General features: G+C 39.6%; 1 protein-coding gene across 16 annotated transcripts in view; it reads right to left on the reverse strand.

The window, feature by feature from the left end:
- INPP4A (inositol polyphosphate-4-phosphatase type I A) overlaps positions 1 to 13,823 on the reverse strand; it is a 106,473-nt gene that overhangs the window by 15,214 nt on the left and 77,436 nt on the right. For all 16 annotated transcript variants that reach the window (XM_072336052.1, XM_072336023.1, XM_072336043.1 and 13 more), the window contains 7 exons: positions 13,215 to 13,398; positions 11,708 to 11,926; positions 10,078 to 10,216; positions 7,216 to 7,248; positions 3,523 to 3,695; positions 2,108 to 2,231; positions 1,018 to 1,144 (listed from right to left, as the gene is read on the reverse strand). In XM_072336052.1, the coding sequence (XP_072192153.1) occupies positions 1,018 to 1,144; positions 2,108 to 2,231; positions 3,523 to 3,695; positions 7,216 to 7,248; positions 10,078 to 10,216; positions 11,708 to 11,926; positions 13,215 to 13,398 (999 nt within the window). The remainder of the gene's footprint in view (positions 1 to 1,017; positions 1,145 to 2,107; positions 2,232 to 3,522; positions 3,696 to 7,215; positions 7,249 to 10,077; positions 10,217 to 11,707; positions 11,927 to 13,214; positions 13,399 to 13,823) is intronic.

The following is a 13,823-nucleotide window of genomic DNA, read 5'->3' on the forward strand; positions in this document are numbered from 1 at the left end:
CTTAGAGAGGGATTTTCTGTCAGCTCTCAGCCATTCCCAAAGGCCTCCGCAAATCTTGTCATGTACATGATTGCACTGCAGCCCTCCTTCAGCTAGCACATTTTTCACTGCATGTGAATCTGAACTTAATTCAATTCCTCTACAGACCCTTATTTTCAAGGGTTCTAGCTGAATTTAGAAAATTCTAAAAAAAAAAATTCTAGCGGACAAAGTTGTGCAAATCTTCAGTGGAACTGGGTATGCCACACTGACCAAGAAAGCCTTTTCTCCTCCAGCAATCAGATCTGAAACTAAAAGACTCTAAAGACTCCTAAATACAGAAACATTTAAACACTGACGTCTGTGAGCCCTCTGTCCTTCCACCCACTCATTCTACCTGTGAACTGGCTCCCTCTGGGCAGGAGCTCTACTGCACGAGCACAGAATCAGAAGCCAGTGGATAAATTGCTTTTAAGCTCAAACCTGAAAACATCTCATTTTAGACAAGTGGCCAAAATGAGAAGCAGTCCAACATTTTGCAAGCAACTGTAAGTTAAATTCAGTTTGTCCCTGGTAGTTAAGAAATGGATCAAAGATACACAGCAGCCACCAGCTGCCTGATGCTAATGGTCAATGGCAGATGGTAGGTAAAGCACTGTCAAACTCATCAACATCAGTGAATTTCAGACAAGGAGATCAGCATCAAAAATCAGTCTGAAATGTACAGACAGCACAAGTGCATAAGAGAAGATTGAACAGTGCTGACTTGTGATTATGGAAGGCTAGATTGGGATAACATTTGCTCGTAAAAACACTGCAGCAGTTTGAGCTTTGCTATATATTCCTTTTCAGCTTAACCCTCTGTAAAATTAAACATAGGCAAAAAAATGAGTTAGTCAGCTACCTAATAATTCTCTAAACTTCAGAGAGGAAAAAGCAGCACAGTACAGAAGCTCATAATTCACCTGAATTTTAAGTGCAGCATCATCGCTTCTCCATTATCCCACACCACTTCCTGCTCTCCTCCCTTTTACTCACCGATTTCCAGTGATGACTGGCAGCATGTCAGTAGATGTATTTGATGTTGCCTGAGTTACTTTAAAGGTTACATTCCTCAAGTCCATGATTCCCAAACTCATGTCCTCCAGCATTGCCAGCTCCTCACCTAAACCAAGGAGGAAAAAGTGAACTGTAAACATTACCAGCTATGCACAACTTCCCTTTGATTTGATTAGGGCATCAACCTCATGAAGATGCAAGGCAGCCCAGACCACCTGAGCCTACAGATTGCAGCCAACATCATGATCAACTTTATCAGTTTAGCAATATCAGAAAATACTGATCATCCAGCACAGTCCTGACTACTGGATTTCATGTAGACTGTACTCTCATTTTCCAATTTAGATGATGTTAGTAAGTACTTCTCTGCATTGTCATGGATATGTGCCAAAAAACTGTTTTTGGCATATCATACTGCAGAATCTTATAACATATTCCAGATTCCTTCAGTACAGTATTCCCTAGCTGGCATCCAGATGACTACTCTGACACAAGAACGATACTAGCGAAGGTTTTTCCCTTTTTGTATTCTCTCTCCAATCTCACTTTGTCCTGTAGGATTATGAGAGGTGAAGAAAATTGAAGGGGTGTATTTCAGGCATAGTTTCTCTCAACTTACTGCAATTTTACTCCATTTCTTTGTTGAAAAAGCAAACATAAAAATCTTTTTGAAGAAACAAAGAAAAATCAAAGTGATTGCTTTTCTTTAAGGCTTTATTATTTCCAGGCTGGATGGGGCTTTGAGCAAACTGGCCTAGAGGAAAGTGTCCCTGCTTATAGCAGGGGGTTGGAATGAGATGATCTTAAAGGTCCCTTCCTATTCTATGTTTCTGTTATATCACAAGGCAAGTTTATTAGTATGTTTACAGAAGTAATTCAATTTAAAGTGAATTCAGAGTTGTTAGTGAATTAAGCACTCCGTATATAATCTGGTTTTCGTTTTCAGTTTTGGAAAACATACTGCAGCTGAGTTGTAGACTGTACCAAACACATGTGGTCTGCTGCAGCCAATTTAAAGCAGAGTTTGTGATTCAACAGCTCCTGTCTCCTGTGTGCCTCGTGCTTTTACCGTAAGTGCTCAGCAGGCTCTCAAACTGCGCCAGCAAGCCAATGGTGTAGAGCTGTCTTAGAAATCCATCATCATGCAGGCAGTTCCTCAGCTTGATAATGAAACCACATATGAGAGCTGTCAGCTGTGGGAGAGAAAACACAAAAACAAAAGGCTCCTCAGCTCCAAATGGAAACAACAGAGCACGTAAGGCAGAGGTGCTATAAAATCTGTTAGACTGATACTCTTTGCCTTTGAGTCACTTTTGTTGTTGTTTTTTACTTGCAGATAGACAGCCAACCAGCACAACTCCAAACACTCCTAACATCTGATTTAGAGCATAAGGCCTTCATCTCACAAGCTCACCCAAGGCAGACTGCCATTGATCTTGTATCTATCTGCTTTTCTTGACGTGACCACTGCAGTCAGAATCTACAGCTTACAAATTGTTTTAGTTACAGATGGAAAAGCAACACTACTAGTTCCAAGCTATGAATTTTGATAGCATGAATAATTGATTTTTTTTAATCATATTTTTAAAAAGCTTAAAAATGCAGCATCTGCATTATGCAAAGATTCAAAATCCTTCAGAGTTGTGAGATATTCTGGACAAGACCCCAGTGCTGGCCTCATCCTAAAACTGGTATTAAGCTCTCAGACTAGTACCAGCTTTTCTGTCAACAAAGGAACTTCCAGGGTGAGTGTCAGATACTAGGAATACAGGTGTATGACTTACAGAGCTAAACAGAAGGGATGAGTCTAAAGTTCTATTTATGATGGGTAAACATATTCAAAGCATCAAGTAAAAACACCTGCTGCATTATGAAATTTGGTATGTGGAAAAAAACACTCTGAATGTCTCTCTTTGAAATATTACGTTATGAGACAACAACAACGCTAACTAATAACATCCAGGAGATAAGCTTTGCTGAAACAAAGGAAAGAGATACTAATTGCACAGGGATAGCATGCATCCTATGAAGGTGCAGTGGGCAGAAGGGATGTAGAAAGTTTGTGTGCGGACACCTGCTAGTCAATGGTTGACTCAAAAGAGACTTCAGCAGGCCCAGAAACAGAACTTCTAGCAAAACCTCAGCACTCACTCAGCACATCACTCTCCTGATGTGGCTGGGCTTCTCTCCCTGAGTGATATCTGACTTCTTGGTTTTCTCTATGCTAAGTATAACTATTGTCACTATCTCTGGTACAATTTGTTTTGAAATCAGAAATGCACACGCCAGGAAACATTTAATTTTTATCTTGCTGAGTGCATGAAGTGACCAATAAGAACAGCACAGCACAGCCCATGAGAGGAGATCACAATGTTAAACCTGAGCAGCAGATCTGCAAAACTCTGAAAAAAGCCATCTGTCATACTTCACAAAAACCCAATGCACGTCCCAGCGTAATGAAACCCTGCAAATTTGCTTGCTTACAGTTTGGCAGAAGACAACATCCCTGCGATACTGAAGACTCAGACACAGCCCTATCGTTGGGGCGCTGTCCTGCATTAACAAGAAGACCATGGCTTTCTTGGCCTTGTCACTCATCATGGCCACGCAGTCTGTGAGAGTCGTCAGCAGAGGATAAAGAGCTTCGCTCCATTCGCCTGGTTGAAAGAAATAATTAACAACAGTTTAAGTAAGTACTTTATCTGAAACAAACAAGCGTATGTTAAGGAGCGACTTACTGTAGCAAGTTAAAGCTGTTGATAATCCACATGCAGGGCTTGTTTCATTTTGGCTGGCCAGTTACTCCCTGCTTGTTATCAATTCAGTAATACACAGTGGATATCACATGAGGAAAACATGGGGAATTTGACTGTCTGAGGCTGTTAAGACTTTCCCAGCCATGTAATAGCTCCCCATATTGTGCCACAGAGCAGCTCATACAATGGCTGATTTAGAAAGCCTTAACAGAAAGACGAGCACACACTTGTGTACGTAAGTGTGTGTACACATTCAAACACACCCTTTCACAGTGCATACAGAGACAGTCAATATGGAGCCCACTGCAGAACTAGATGCACAGAAAACTTCTGTTTAGCCATTTCTGTGAATGAGATTTCTCCCAGACATCTCTGCCTTTTGTGGAATCAGGTGTATCATTCAATGCCTCACCATCTTAAAAACATTTATCCTCAGTTAGGTAAGACCATGCTTTTTTCTCCTTTGCAGGAGTCAAAAAGCAAAGAGGTGAAGGTATTCCTTCACACGTTCCTGTCTGCTAGGTAGCTTTGAAGGTCTGCATCAAGCTAGCAAGAAACACTAAGTCTAGCAATGTAGATGAGAGCTAGCCAAACCCTTGGAGCTATTTAGGAGTCTGACTTTGTAACATACGAACTACATCCCAAAGTGACACTGCTCAAGTTCCTACACAGGAAGTCAAGAAATGTAATTTGATTGCCAGAGTCCTAGTTTAGTACCCCAAACACTGTATCATTCTTTCTGCCTAAAGAAATCACTTTATTTTAACTTATCCCATAGGCTCAGTGTCTTTTCTCTCCTTCTTTCATCTTTTTTCTCACCAGTTTTTAAAAGCCATTTCCAGGACTGTATGAAATATTACTCAGATCCTGTACAAAAATCTGTTCTCTCTGCAATGTTAGGAGAAAACATAACAGAAAAAAATTCACTCTCTTTAATGTACAGAATGTTGAAAGAGGAGAAAAACTTCTCTTTTTACAGGGAAAGACTGTAGCTAAAAAGAGCTACAGCCACAAGATGTGTGACCCCAGACTGGCTGGCTGTACAGTCATGGATGGCAACACAGAGATCAAAGCTCACTTGAACGGAGTCGGTTCGAGCCTCTGAAAGGAAACTGTCTGATTTTGACTCAACTGCAGGACTAAAGAGCTAGCAACAATAAATGCTTCTTCCATAATCAGTCACATAGGGAACTTTGGAACTCTGATACAAGAAACTTAACTGACAAGATTAACAGAAGTATCCTTTGTTCCATGTGGTAGATGGATAATCTATAAACTTCACAAAGGGGAAGTTATTTAGCTCCGTTCCATTGCCACAGAGAATATAAGGAACATCAGAAGACACAGAATCACAGCTTTTCTTCTACATCCCATGAAGTATTTTTCTCTCAGAATTAAACTGCTACCTAAACACAGGTCCATAAACAACCTAAAAGCAAAATACAGATGAAAGCAACAGAGCACTTAACACATTTAAGAGTTTTTCCATCAATGAGTAAGAATGACAGAAAGAATTGAGGATAATTTCTAGCACACCAGTATATCATATACATATACAAATGCAGTTATTAACTCAGTAGAGACTGCAGTGTGCCTGGCAGTACCTCATTTGGAAGATAAATGATCTCTGGCAATCACAAAGCACACTGGTGGTACACCAGCATGCCTGAAGATAAATCAGTCTTTAGGCGCTTTCTTCTCCCAGCACTCACACACAATGCAACAACTCATCTAGGCTAACAAGCAAAAATCCTCTGTGCTGTGTGTCTTCTTGGCTTTAGACACTGGCCAGGAAAGAGTGAGCCCCTTCACAGTGAGCAAAATTGTAAATATTTTTCACTACCTGCTTCCCTGACATGTGCTGCTTTTAACTGTTAGATCAGTGGCTGTTGTCCTTAAAAGCAAATAAGAGCAAAAGGAATGACAGGTTCAAATGAGGCCAAAATATTACACTGACAGAGTCTAAATAAAGTTGAAAGTGTTCACCTGGACTTTTCCACCCTTCTTCTGTCTACCACTCATAATTTACCTAACAGAATCTTAATTCTTCGAGAATATCTTCTATCCAATCAATCAATGGCACCTTTACACACCACGAGGCAGTAATTTTTATGTGAAATCCACTCTGAGCACAGCTTTTACATTCCGTGAGATGACCAGAGCATTTTAAAACTAGTTATGTACTACACTGTGCAAATCCAGAAGGAGAATGATTTGGCAAAGGGCCTGAGACAACGAAGATTCAGTGAGTCGCTATATGTTTAAAATCGTGACTTAGCCCAAGCTAGCCATTGACATACATTAGACACAAATCCCACTTGCTAATCAGAGGCCTCTGTTTCACGATAGAAAGTTACTCTGTCTAAAGACTGACACTGAATAAACTTACAGGAAGCTTGCCATCTGCTTTAGCTGTTCTGCACTGTACATTAGACACTGATGTCTACTTAAGTGCTTCGCTGCACTGCTGTCTCAGCCACTTCTGCTCCAGATGCAGTTGGGGTATATCTGGGTACCTAGCTGGGGTAAACTCATTGCTTTTAAATACTCTAATCTTAAAATTAACTAAAACAATATTCATTCATGTATCACATTCATAGTTTGCAAGAACTAAAGAGTTGCTCCAGCAACTCCAACTTTGTGCAAAATGAATTTTTATTCATTAAAAGGCCTTTCCTGGTGACAAAAGGAAACAAGGAGGAGAGCTGGGAAGAACACCCATCTCTGAAGACGTAAATCCTACTTGCAAGGGGGCTCTACTTTCCACGTATTTCACTAAACCCAGGAGCCCACAGTGCAACAGGACCAAGAACGAGCCTCCACAGAGATGAGATTAACCTGCTCTCAAATGGATGAGACTACAGCCATCCGGGTGGGAGACCTTCGGAAGATAACACCAGAGTGTAGAGGTACAAGGGAAGAGAAAAGAAGACTAACAGCATGAGGATAGTCTTCCAAATTCTGTATTCTGAGACATCAGATTTGCAGGGCCCAGTACTGTATACACCCAACATAAATTTTCCACCAGCCTTGCTGACTGCTCCATGTTCTGTTTGAGATCTCATTCAGAAAGACGAGCTCCACTGCACATGTGAAAGGATATGACTGAAAGGTCACGAAAATCAGATTCCTATAGACTTCAGTGCTATTTGGAAAGCTACTGTCACCTACACTAGTCAGTGGTCGCTTTGGTTTCTCCAAACCAAACAAGCGCTTTCCCATACCTGAGAAGTCACCAGATACATGCTTGAACTATTACATAGGAAATAACTTCTCAATATGTTTAGGTATGCCATGTGGTATCACAGAACATTGCCATTTGAAAACAGTCGGCCTGAACAGCAAAGCATTTGTTCAGTTGTTAACTACAAACAAAAAACTTGGAATTTTCATAAGAAGCAGAAGCCATGAATGCACATACCTGGGGCAGATTCTTCCGGAGCAGGGCTGCAATCTGCACAGAAATGGAGGGGCAACATGCATGATTAAGGAGCAGCAACATAGTCAAAACAGGCAACTCAAATGCTCAACACCAGGGTTCTCAAACTCTTTCAACTGAGTGAACAGGAGCTCAGCAGAGAGACTCCTTTGCCTGCAGGCACCAATGGCACAAGCTGCCTTCTTCACTCACTGTTTCAGATCAGGGAGACACAAGGACAGGGATCTGGAGCCAGCACCCACCAGCTCAGGGGCTCTCTGTGGATCACCAGCGAGTGCGCTGCCAATTCCAGAGATTCACAGGGCACCATTTGAGAACCACCAGTCCAGTACAATTACAGAATAAGCTGGCTGAAAGGCTGCTACTCAGAATAGCAAAAGACAAGCAGTAAATTCAATGCACTTAATAGAAAATTAAGGCACCCATTCTGCAAGTGCAATCTTAACTCTCCCTTCCTTTATTTCAGGCAGTATTTTCTTCTACGAGCATCCAGTTCTAGAGAGATGCTCTCAAGTGTTTCAGTAACATTCTGCTTTCTCACCAGTTCTGGAACTATCTTCAACTGTCATTTTTTGCTTCCCCCCACCCCCCCAGAAAATTATATATATATGTATATGTATTGTCTGTCCTCTGCTCAGTGTCATTTATTCAGAGCTCAGATTAAGTAACAGAAAAATTGTTAGTTCTATGAGCGTGTGAAAAAGAAAAGCATTAAAATGAATTACGAACTTAGAGAAAGTATTTTGTCTCTCTCAGCTATTCCCATGATCAGCTGTGGAAAGTGACACAGAAAGGGAATTATAGGCCAGGTTTGGTGTGGAGTCAACAAAAAAAATCTTTTCAATAAGAACACACTTCCTGATAGTACTGAACAACCTGTTAGTCTGTCAAAATTACCACTAAGGAAGAATAAAATTGGATGACAAGGTGATCAAGCACTTGGCCTGACCTGGCTTACAGTGAACTGCTCAAGTGCTATTTAATTTAAACTGTTCTTTAAGACCAGACACTTAAGGAACGAGGTTCTCTTTCCAGCATTATGTAACACTTATCCAGCTCTGGCTGACAGTTAGAATTCAGATTTAACCCTTACATTGGGAAATGGCAGCAAGTCCCTTGGCTTTAAAGCTTGCCACACTTACTGATTTGTCTGTGCCACGTTCTGTGGATTTAATGGGAAGAGTTCTTTACCCCCATTTAGTGAGGCACAGCAGTGAAAGGTTCTGTAAATTCTGACAGAAACAAAACCTTTGGCAGGTAGATACAATCAATTCCATCTTCACATTGCATAGATATCAGTATTTTCAGCAGATGTAAAAAGATATCTGAAAATACTGGGTAAATGGAAAGAAAATGATTGTTCTAAGATGCTTTCAGCATAGAATTGCTTTGGGGAAAGATTCTGTTATCACCCATAACAGATTTTTCCTATTTATTTTTTCTTACATGAACAACATAATACTTGTAATATGTGAAGTTTACTGATAAAACGTTCAAGTAAACACTACATAAACTAGCCAGAAAATAATGACATTTTAAGGCACCAAAATGGCAGAACATTTAGTCAAAAATTAATAGAAAACATATTCTGAATCAAGACCCAGCTCGCCCATTATAGTATCCTTTATAACACACACAAATGTCAGTCTAATTTAGAAAAATATGGTTACTTAAGATACTAAGCAAATCAAATGCAACAAGAGCTTTACAAATAAACTTCTTTCTTTTTTTCCCCTGTTTTCTTTTTCTTAAAGGCACTGTCTTCCAATTACTGTAACATTACCAATGGAATGGACATGAAGTCACAGATGCACAAAAGGCCATCGAACGGTTAAGACAGAACAGGACAAAAGGAAATGGAAACAAAATCTCACTTTTTCTAGTGCTTAATTTGGTATACCTGGTCTATTAAACAGTTAGACCACAATGGTCACAAATAACTAAAATGAAGTCAGATAAGTACATAGATAGATAGTATATATCTATAAATATAGATAAATAAAACAATTTTGAAACTTAATTCAAGGTTGCATTAAACTGATTTGGATCTCTCATCCCCATCTTCATGGCATTACGTAACTGCATTCAATTCAGCACCTATTTTTTATAGGATTACTCCACTGAGAGCTCACACTGCCAACTCCTACCTTCCAGCTATGTGAAGTCTAACTAATTGAGTCCTTCAGCTCCACAGCTTTTGAAAGTTTGGGTTAAAATCTGCTTTTTAAACTCCCATAGGTTCACTATTCCAAGCTGAGCTCAGTCTAACGGGACTACTTGGTTTCCCTCCTACACTTTGGCAGCCCAGTTGGGATCAATAGCAATGCACTTCTCTCGTGTTTTATTTAATCTTTTACAGAGGCTCACTGTAATAAGCATTGATAGCTGCAAAGAAGATAAAGCAAAGAGGAAATCTACCAGAGGTGATTTTGGACATATGCTAACCTAAACACCTACTAGCTTAAAATACCCAGCAGGAACACCAAAAGCCATTGCCATTAATGAGAGATTTAACAATGATTTCAGTGAGGTTAAGATTTTAAAGTTATGGTCCTTGCAGCTCCCAGTACACCACCAGCCCTGTCTGCCTGACACCAGGGTGTAGCACCAGCACTGAACTAAAGACACATGGAAGGATGTCATGGAGGCTTAGGAATGATGCCAGCGCACAGCGAAAGAGCAGTAGTGAAAAGCGGTGACTGGCATACGCACTTGTCTTTCTGAGAGAATGGCATGCACAGGATGGGGTGGATGATGGTGGAGGTGAGGATGATGGTGGTGAGGAAGATGAAGTCTCATTTACATCTTCTGGATTTATCCAGTAGGCACGGGTGTCCCGATTACCTTTCTTACTAGTACAGCTGATGTCACACTGGAAAACATCTTCACAGCTGTCACTTTGCAGGCGCTCCTTCTGGAGAAGTTTGTCCACTCTCTGTATAATGCACTCCAGACTTTTGTCAACATTCAACCAAACTTTCTCCTTAAAAGAAAACATTCCTTTCTCAACTTAAAAAGAAAAAAAGATATTAGGTAACAAATCCCTCCAATTTTCTCCTATGATTTCAGTCCCGATTCTTCTGCAAAGTTTCTGTGCACTCAGAGTTATCACATTAGCACACACACAGACTCTCTACAAATAATGTATGCTGCCATGTCAGCAATACGTAGCAAAGTCAGTGCGTGGTAAATTGTAAAGTTAATTTCAAAGTACATTTGCTGAACAATTTTAAGTGCCTCTTCTTTCACTACTATTCACAATTACGGTTGGCACTACTTATTATTTTAGGCTCTAATGTTCAACAAGGAAATGCTTTGCCAGTTTTGCTGATAAACATACACTTTTCTCCCTTAAAGTTTCATCTCCTTAAAGCTCAAAGCAACTAAAATTAAATGACAGTCTTCCCTCCCACTTTAGAAGGGCAGCAGGAAACCATATTCTTCATTCTTTTCAAAGCTAGGAAAAGAGGAAAAAAGAACTGGCACTCCCATGCGTGTGTGGCTGAACCCAAATGCAAACTAAATGCAGAAAATAATTTTGAATAATTTTATAAATTTGGTGTAAGAGAGGAATATCTCCATTTAGTCAGAGAGAAGCTAATCTCACTTTATTTTTAAAAGTGACTATTTCTGTAAATGCAAATGCTATTTTCATAGAAGCTGGATAAGGAATTGGTCTTATTGATGTACTGATTTTCTACTGCAGATGAACTTATTTAACAATACAATTAACTTGAATAATAGTAAATAAATCTTTTTTACTTATGTAACTCAGAGTAATAGATAAAATTAGCATATTATATTTGCATCTTATTAAATTAACTGGCCCTATTATCTTGTTATTATTTTGAGCCTGAGCCTTGGTCAAAGCATGCCAAAACAAAATTAACAAGGATCCATTTCCAAAATGGACTGGATCTCATTTCTAAGTTTGAACAGTGAATCACAGCTTTAACTTATCTTAATCATTTCTGAGATTCGATTTACTTCAATTTATACTACAAAATGACAGAATTTAATGGATCAATTTTTATGTCAACTGGCAATTTTTGTACAAACACAAAATCAGATAAAAGTTTGGAATGCTGAACTTTATAGCTACCATGCACAAAATAGCATCATTTTGGAGAAGTGTAAGAGCCCTCTGTAGTATGGCCAGTTTACTTTAAAAGCTGTTTATTTGCCCTTGGAAGTGACTTAAATAAATGCACCAATTGTGGTGATCTGTGCTGCTTAGGAGAACCAGAATTATTTATTAAAGCCAGATTATAGCTCTGTGCCAAGCAGTAAGTGCACACAGGGTGGACAGAATGTCTTTGCTAGTTGACCAGTTTCTCCAGTAGATGAGTAAGATGCATACAAATGTACTCCAAAATACTAATCCTAACCATATCTCATGAGCAGATACAGATATTACAAATAAAAGGACAGCACACAAAAGAAACTCCATCATCACCCCACAGAGCAAACGTACCCATTCCTCTTCATGCCAGTCTACTTGCAGTGAGGATCGGCTGTTTCGTCCCGTCCATCTAGCCACCAGTGTATCTTGATCATTCCTCAGCATCACTTGTTCCCCTTCTCCAGAGGTTGGAGATGCCTTTGAAGCTATATAATCTGGCCTCGCGGCATTTAGTCCATGTATTGAATTTGCCAACAACTTGCAGTCACAGACTGTGACAAGTTGCCGGGTCTGAAAAGCAATAATCGCCCCCAACATTTTAATCACCTTCACATTGTACACAATCTTTACTATATTCTTTTACAGAAAGAATAAAAAACATGCACTAGTATTCTGTAAAGAAAACAACTGCTTTGGGGTATCTGAGATGCCCTTAAAAGCATTGTATGGCATGGCCTTCAAAAGCTATATAGGGTACTAGAACAGAAAGGGTAGGTTTCCAAAGTCTTGAAGTCACTGAAAACAGCACTGATAAATGTGCAATTCCTAACACCTCTATCTGCACTTCACCTTCTATTTGAAGAAACCTTCAAACAATGTCCAGACATTTTTATACTCCATCTATCCGTCTCAAATAATAGCAAGCAAGACTTCAGAGAAAAGCTGAAGATATAACTACTGATCAATACAACCTGTTTCCTTACTTAGTAATCTTGTATTAAGGGATAAGTTATGTGAACATGAAAAAACCTTGACTTGTTATTCTATTAAATAAGCGAAAGCCCTCACTGTATGTATATGCTGTATGTATACTTTGTCCAGCTGTAGAAAATCCTGTGGATTAATTATACATGCTGCAGTGCCATTTAGAGTGAATATTATTACTAACACATTTGCATATGGTCACATTATCTTTTGTGGTTTACAAAGGTGTACACACATAAGCCCTCAACTGGGACAATTCATGGCTAACTGACTCAGCATATGCCCACTGCCACTGTGCCATTTACAACCCTGATCTACTTCAGTGACAGAAGCAGTCACTAAAACTGTAGGTGGTTTTCGTCCCTGTAAATGACTGTCTTCAGTTAAAAGAAGTCTGTCTGTCTTCTGTTAACAAACATGAATTAGTTATTTCTTGACATCACTAACTCAAGCAAAGACTGTGTCACCATTATTCCTTATTTTACCAGTGAAGTTCTACAGAAGAGTTTCATTCATGTAAGCTTTGCCCAGTAGCTGCTGCTTGTCATATGACTCAGAGGGGCATTAAAAGAAACAATATGGTTATAGAGAAAAAGAGTATAAAAGAAAATGAAGAAACGTTCATTTCTGGATTACAGTGAATCAACAGAGGCAACCAGAAGACACTGTTCTCCACTCTCAAGGCAAGGAAGTGTGAAGAACAGGAGAAAAAAACAAAAAGTACAGCAAATAGTGACACTGTGAAATTCCAAAGCAGGTCCAATTTTTATTGCTTTTAAAAAGCATGTTATAATACACTACCAGACAAAGTAAACAAAAGAAAGGGAGGGAAAAAAAAAGAGTTTCTCAGTGTGAAGATGTATTTTTCTCCTACCTTATCTGCCAGGATGGCAAGCGTTCTTTCAAGGCCATTAGCTGATCTATCCTTGGCAGCTCGTGAGAGCCTTTCTGCATAATAGCTGACTTGAGTTTTCAGGGTGTTGATCTGTGCAATGATTTCCTTTGCTCTAACAATGTCCTGCGGGATGTATATTATTGACTGGGAACCTGTTGAAGTGCTGAAAAAGAAAGATGGACTTTAGGGGTAAAATTGCTCTAGAGGTACACGTTTTACAATAACATGCTTGGCAATTAATGGCAGACAACAATAATTTACCTAGCAATCAACAGTGAAAGGCCAGTTGGCAATTGCACAGCAGGAGCATGATCTTAGAGCCTTCTCTGCCTTACTGAAAGTGTTTGGATACAGATTTACTAATCCCTTATGCCAAGTGTCTGCGAGCAGAGCTTGTATACCAGAGGGACAATTTTGCTGAGGAGAACGTATGAGATAGATTTTGCCATCAGAGACAGAACCAGCATTTGCAGCGACAGCTTGCCCCATTCTCTCCTTACAACACAGACATTTCACCGAGATGTGGTGTGTAAAACAGTGCTCTCACCCTAGCATTGAGAAAAGGAAATTCACATTCTTTCCAATACA

The sequence above is a fragment of the Excalfactoria chinensis genome, chromosome 1 (assembly GCF_039878825.1).
Source record: "Excalfactoria chinensis isolate bCotChi1 chromosome 1, bCotChi1.hap2, whole genome shotgun sequence".
Lineage (NCBI taxonomy): Eukaryota > Metazoa > Chordata > Aves > Galliformes > Phasianidae > Excalfactoria > Excalfactoria chinensis.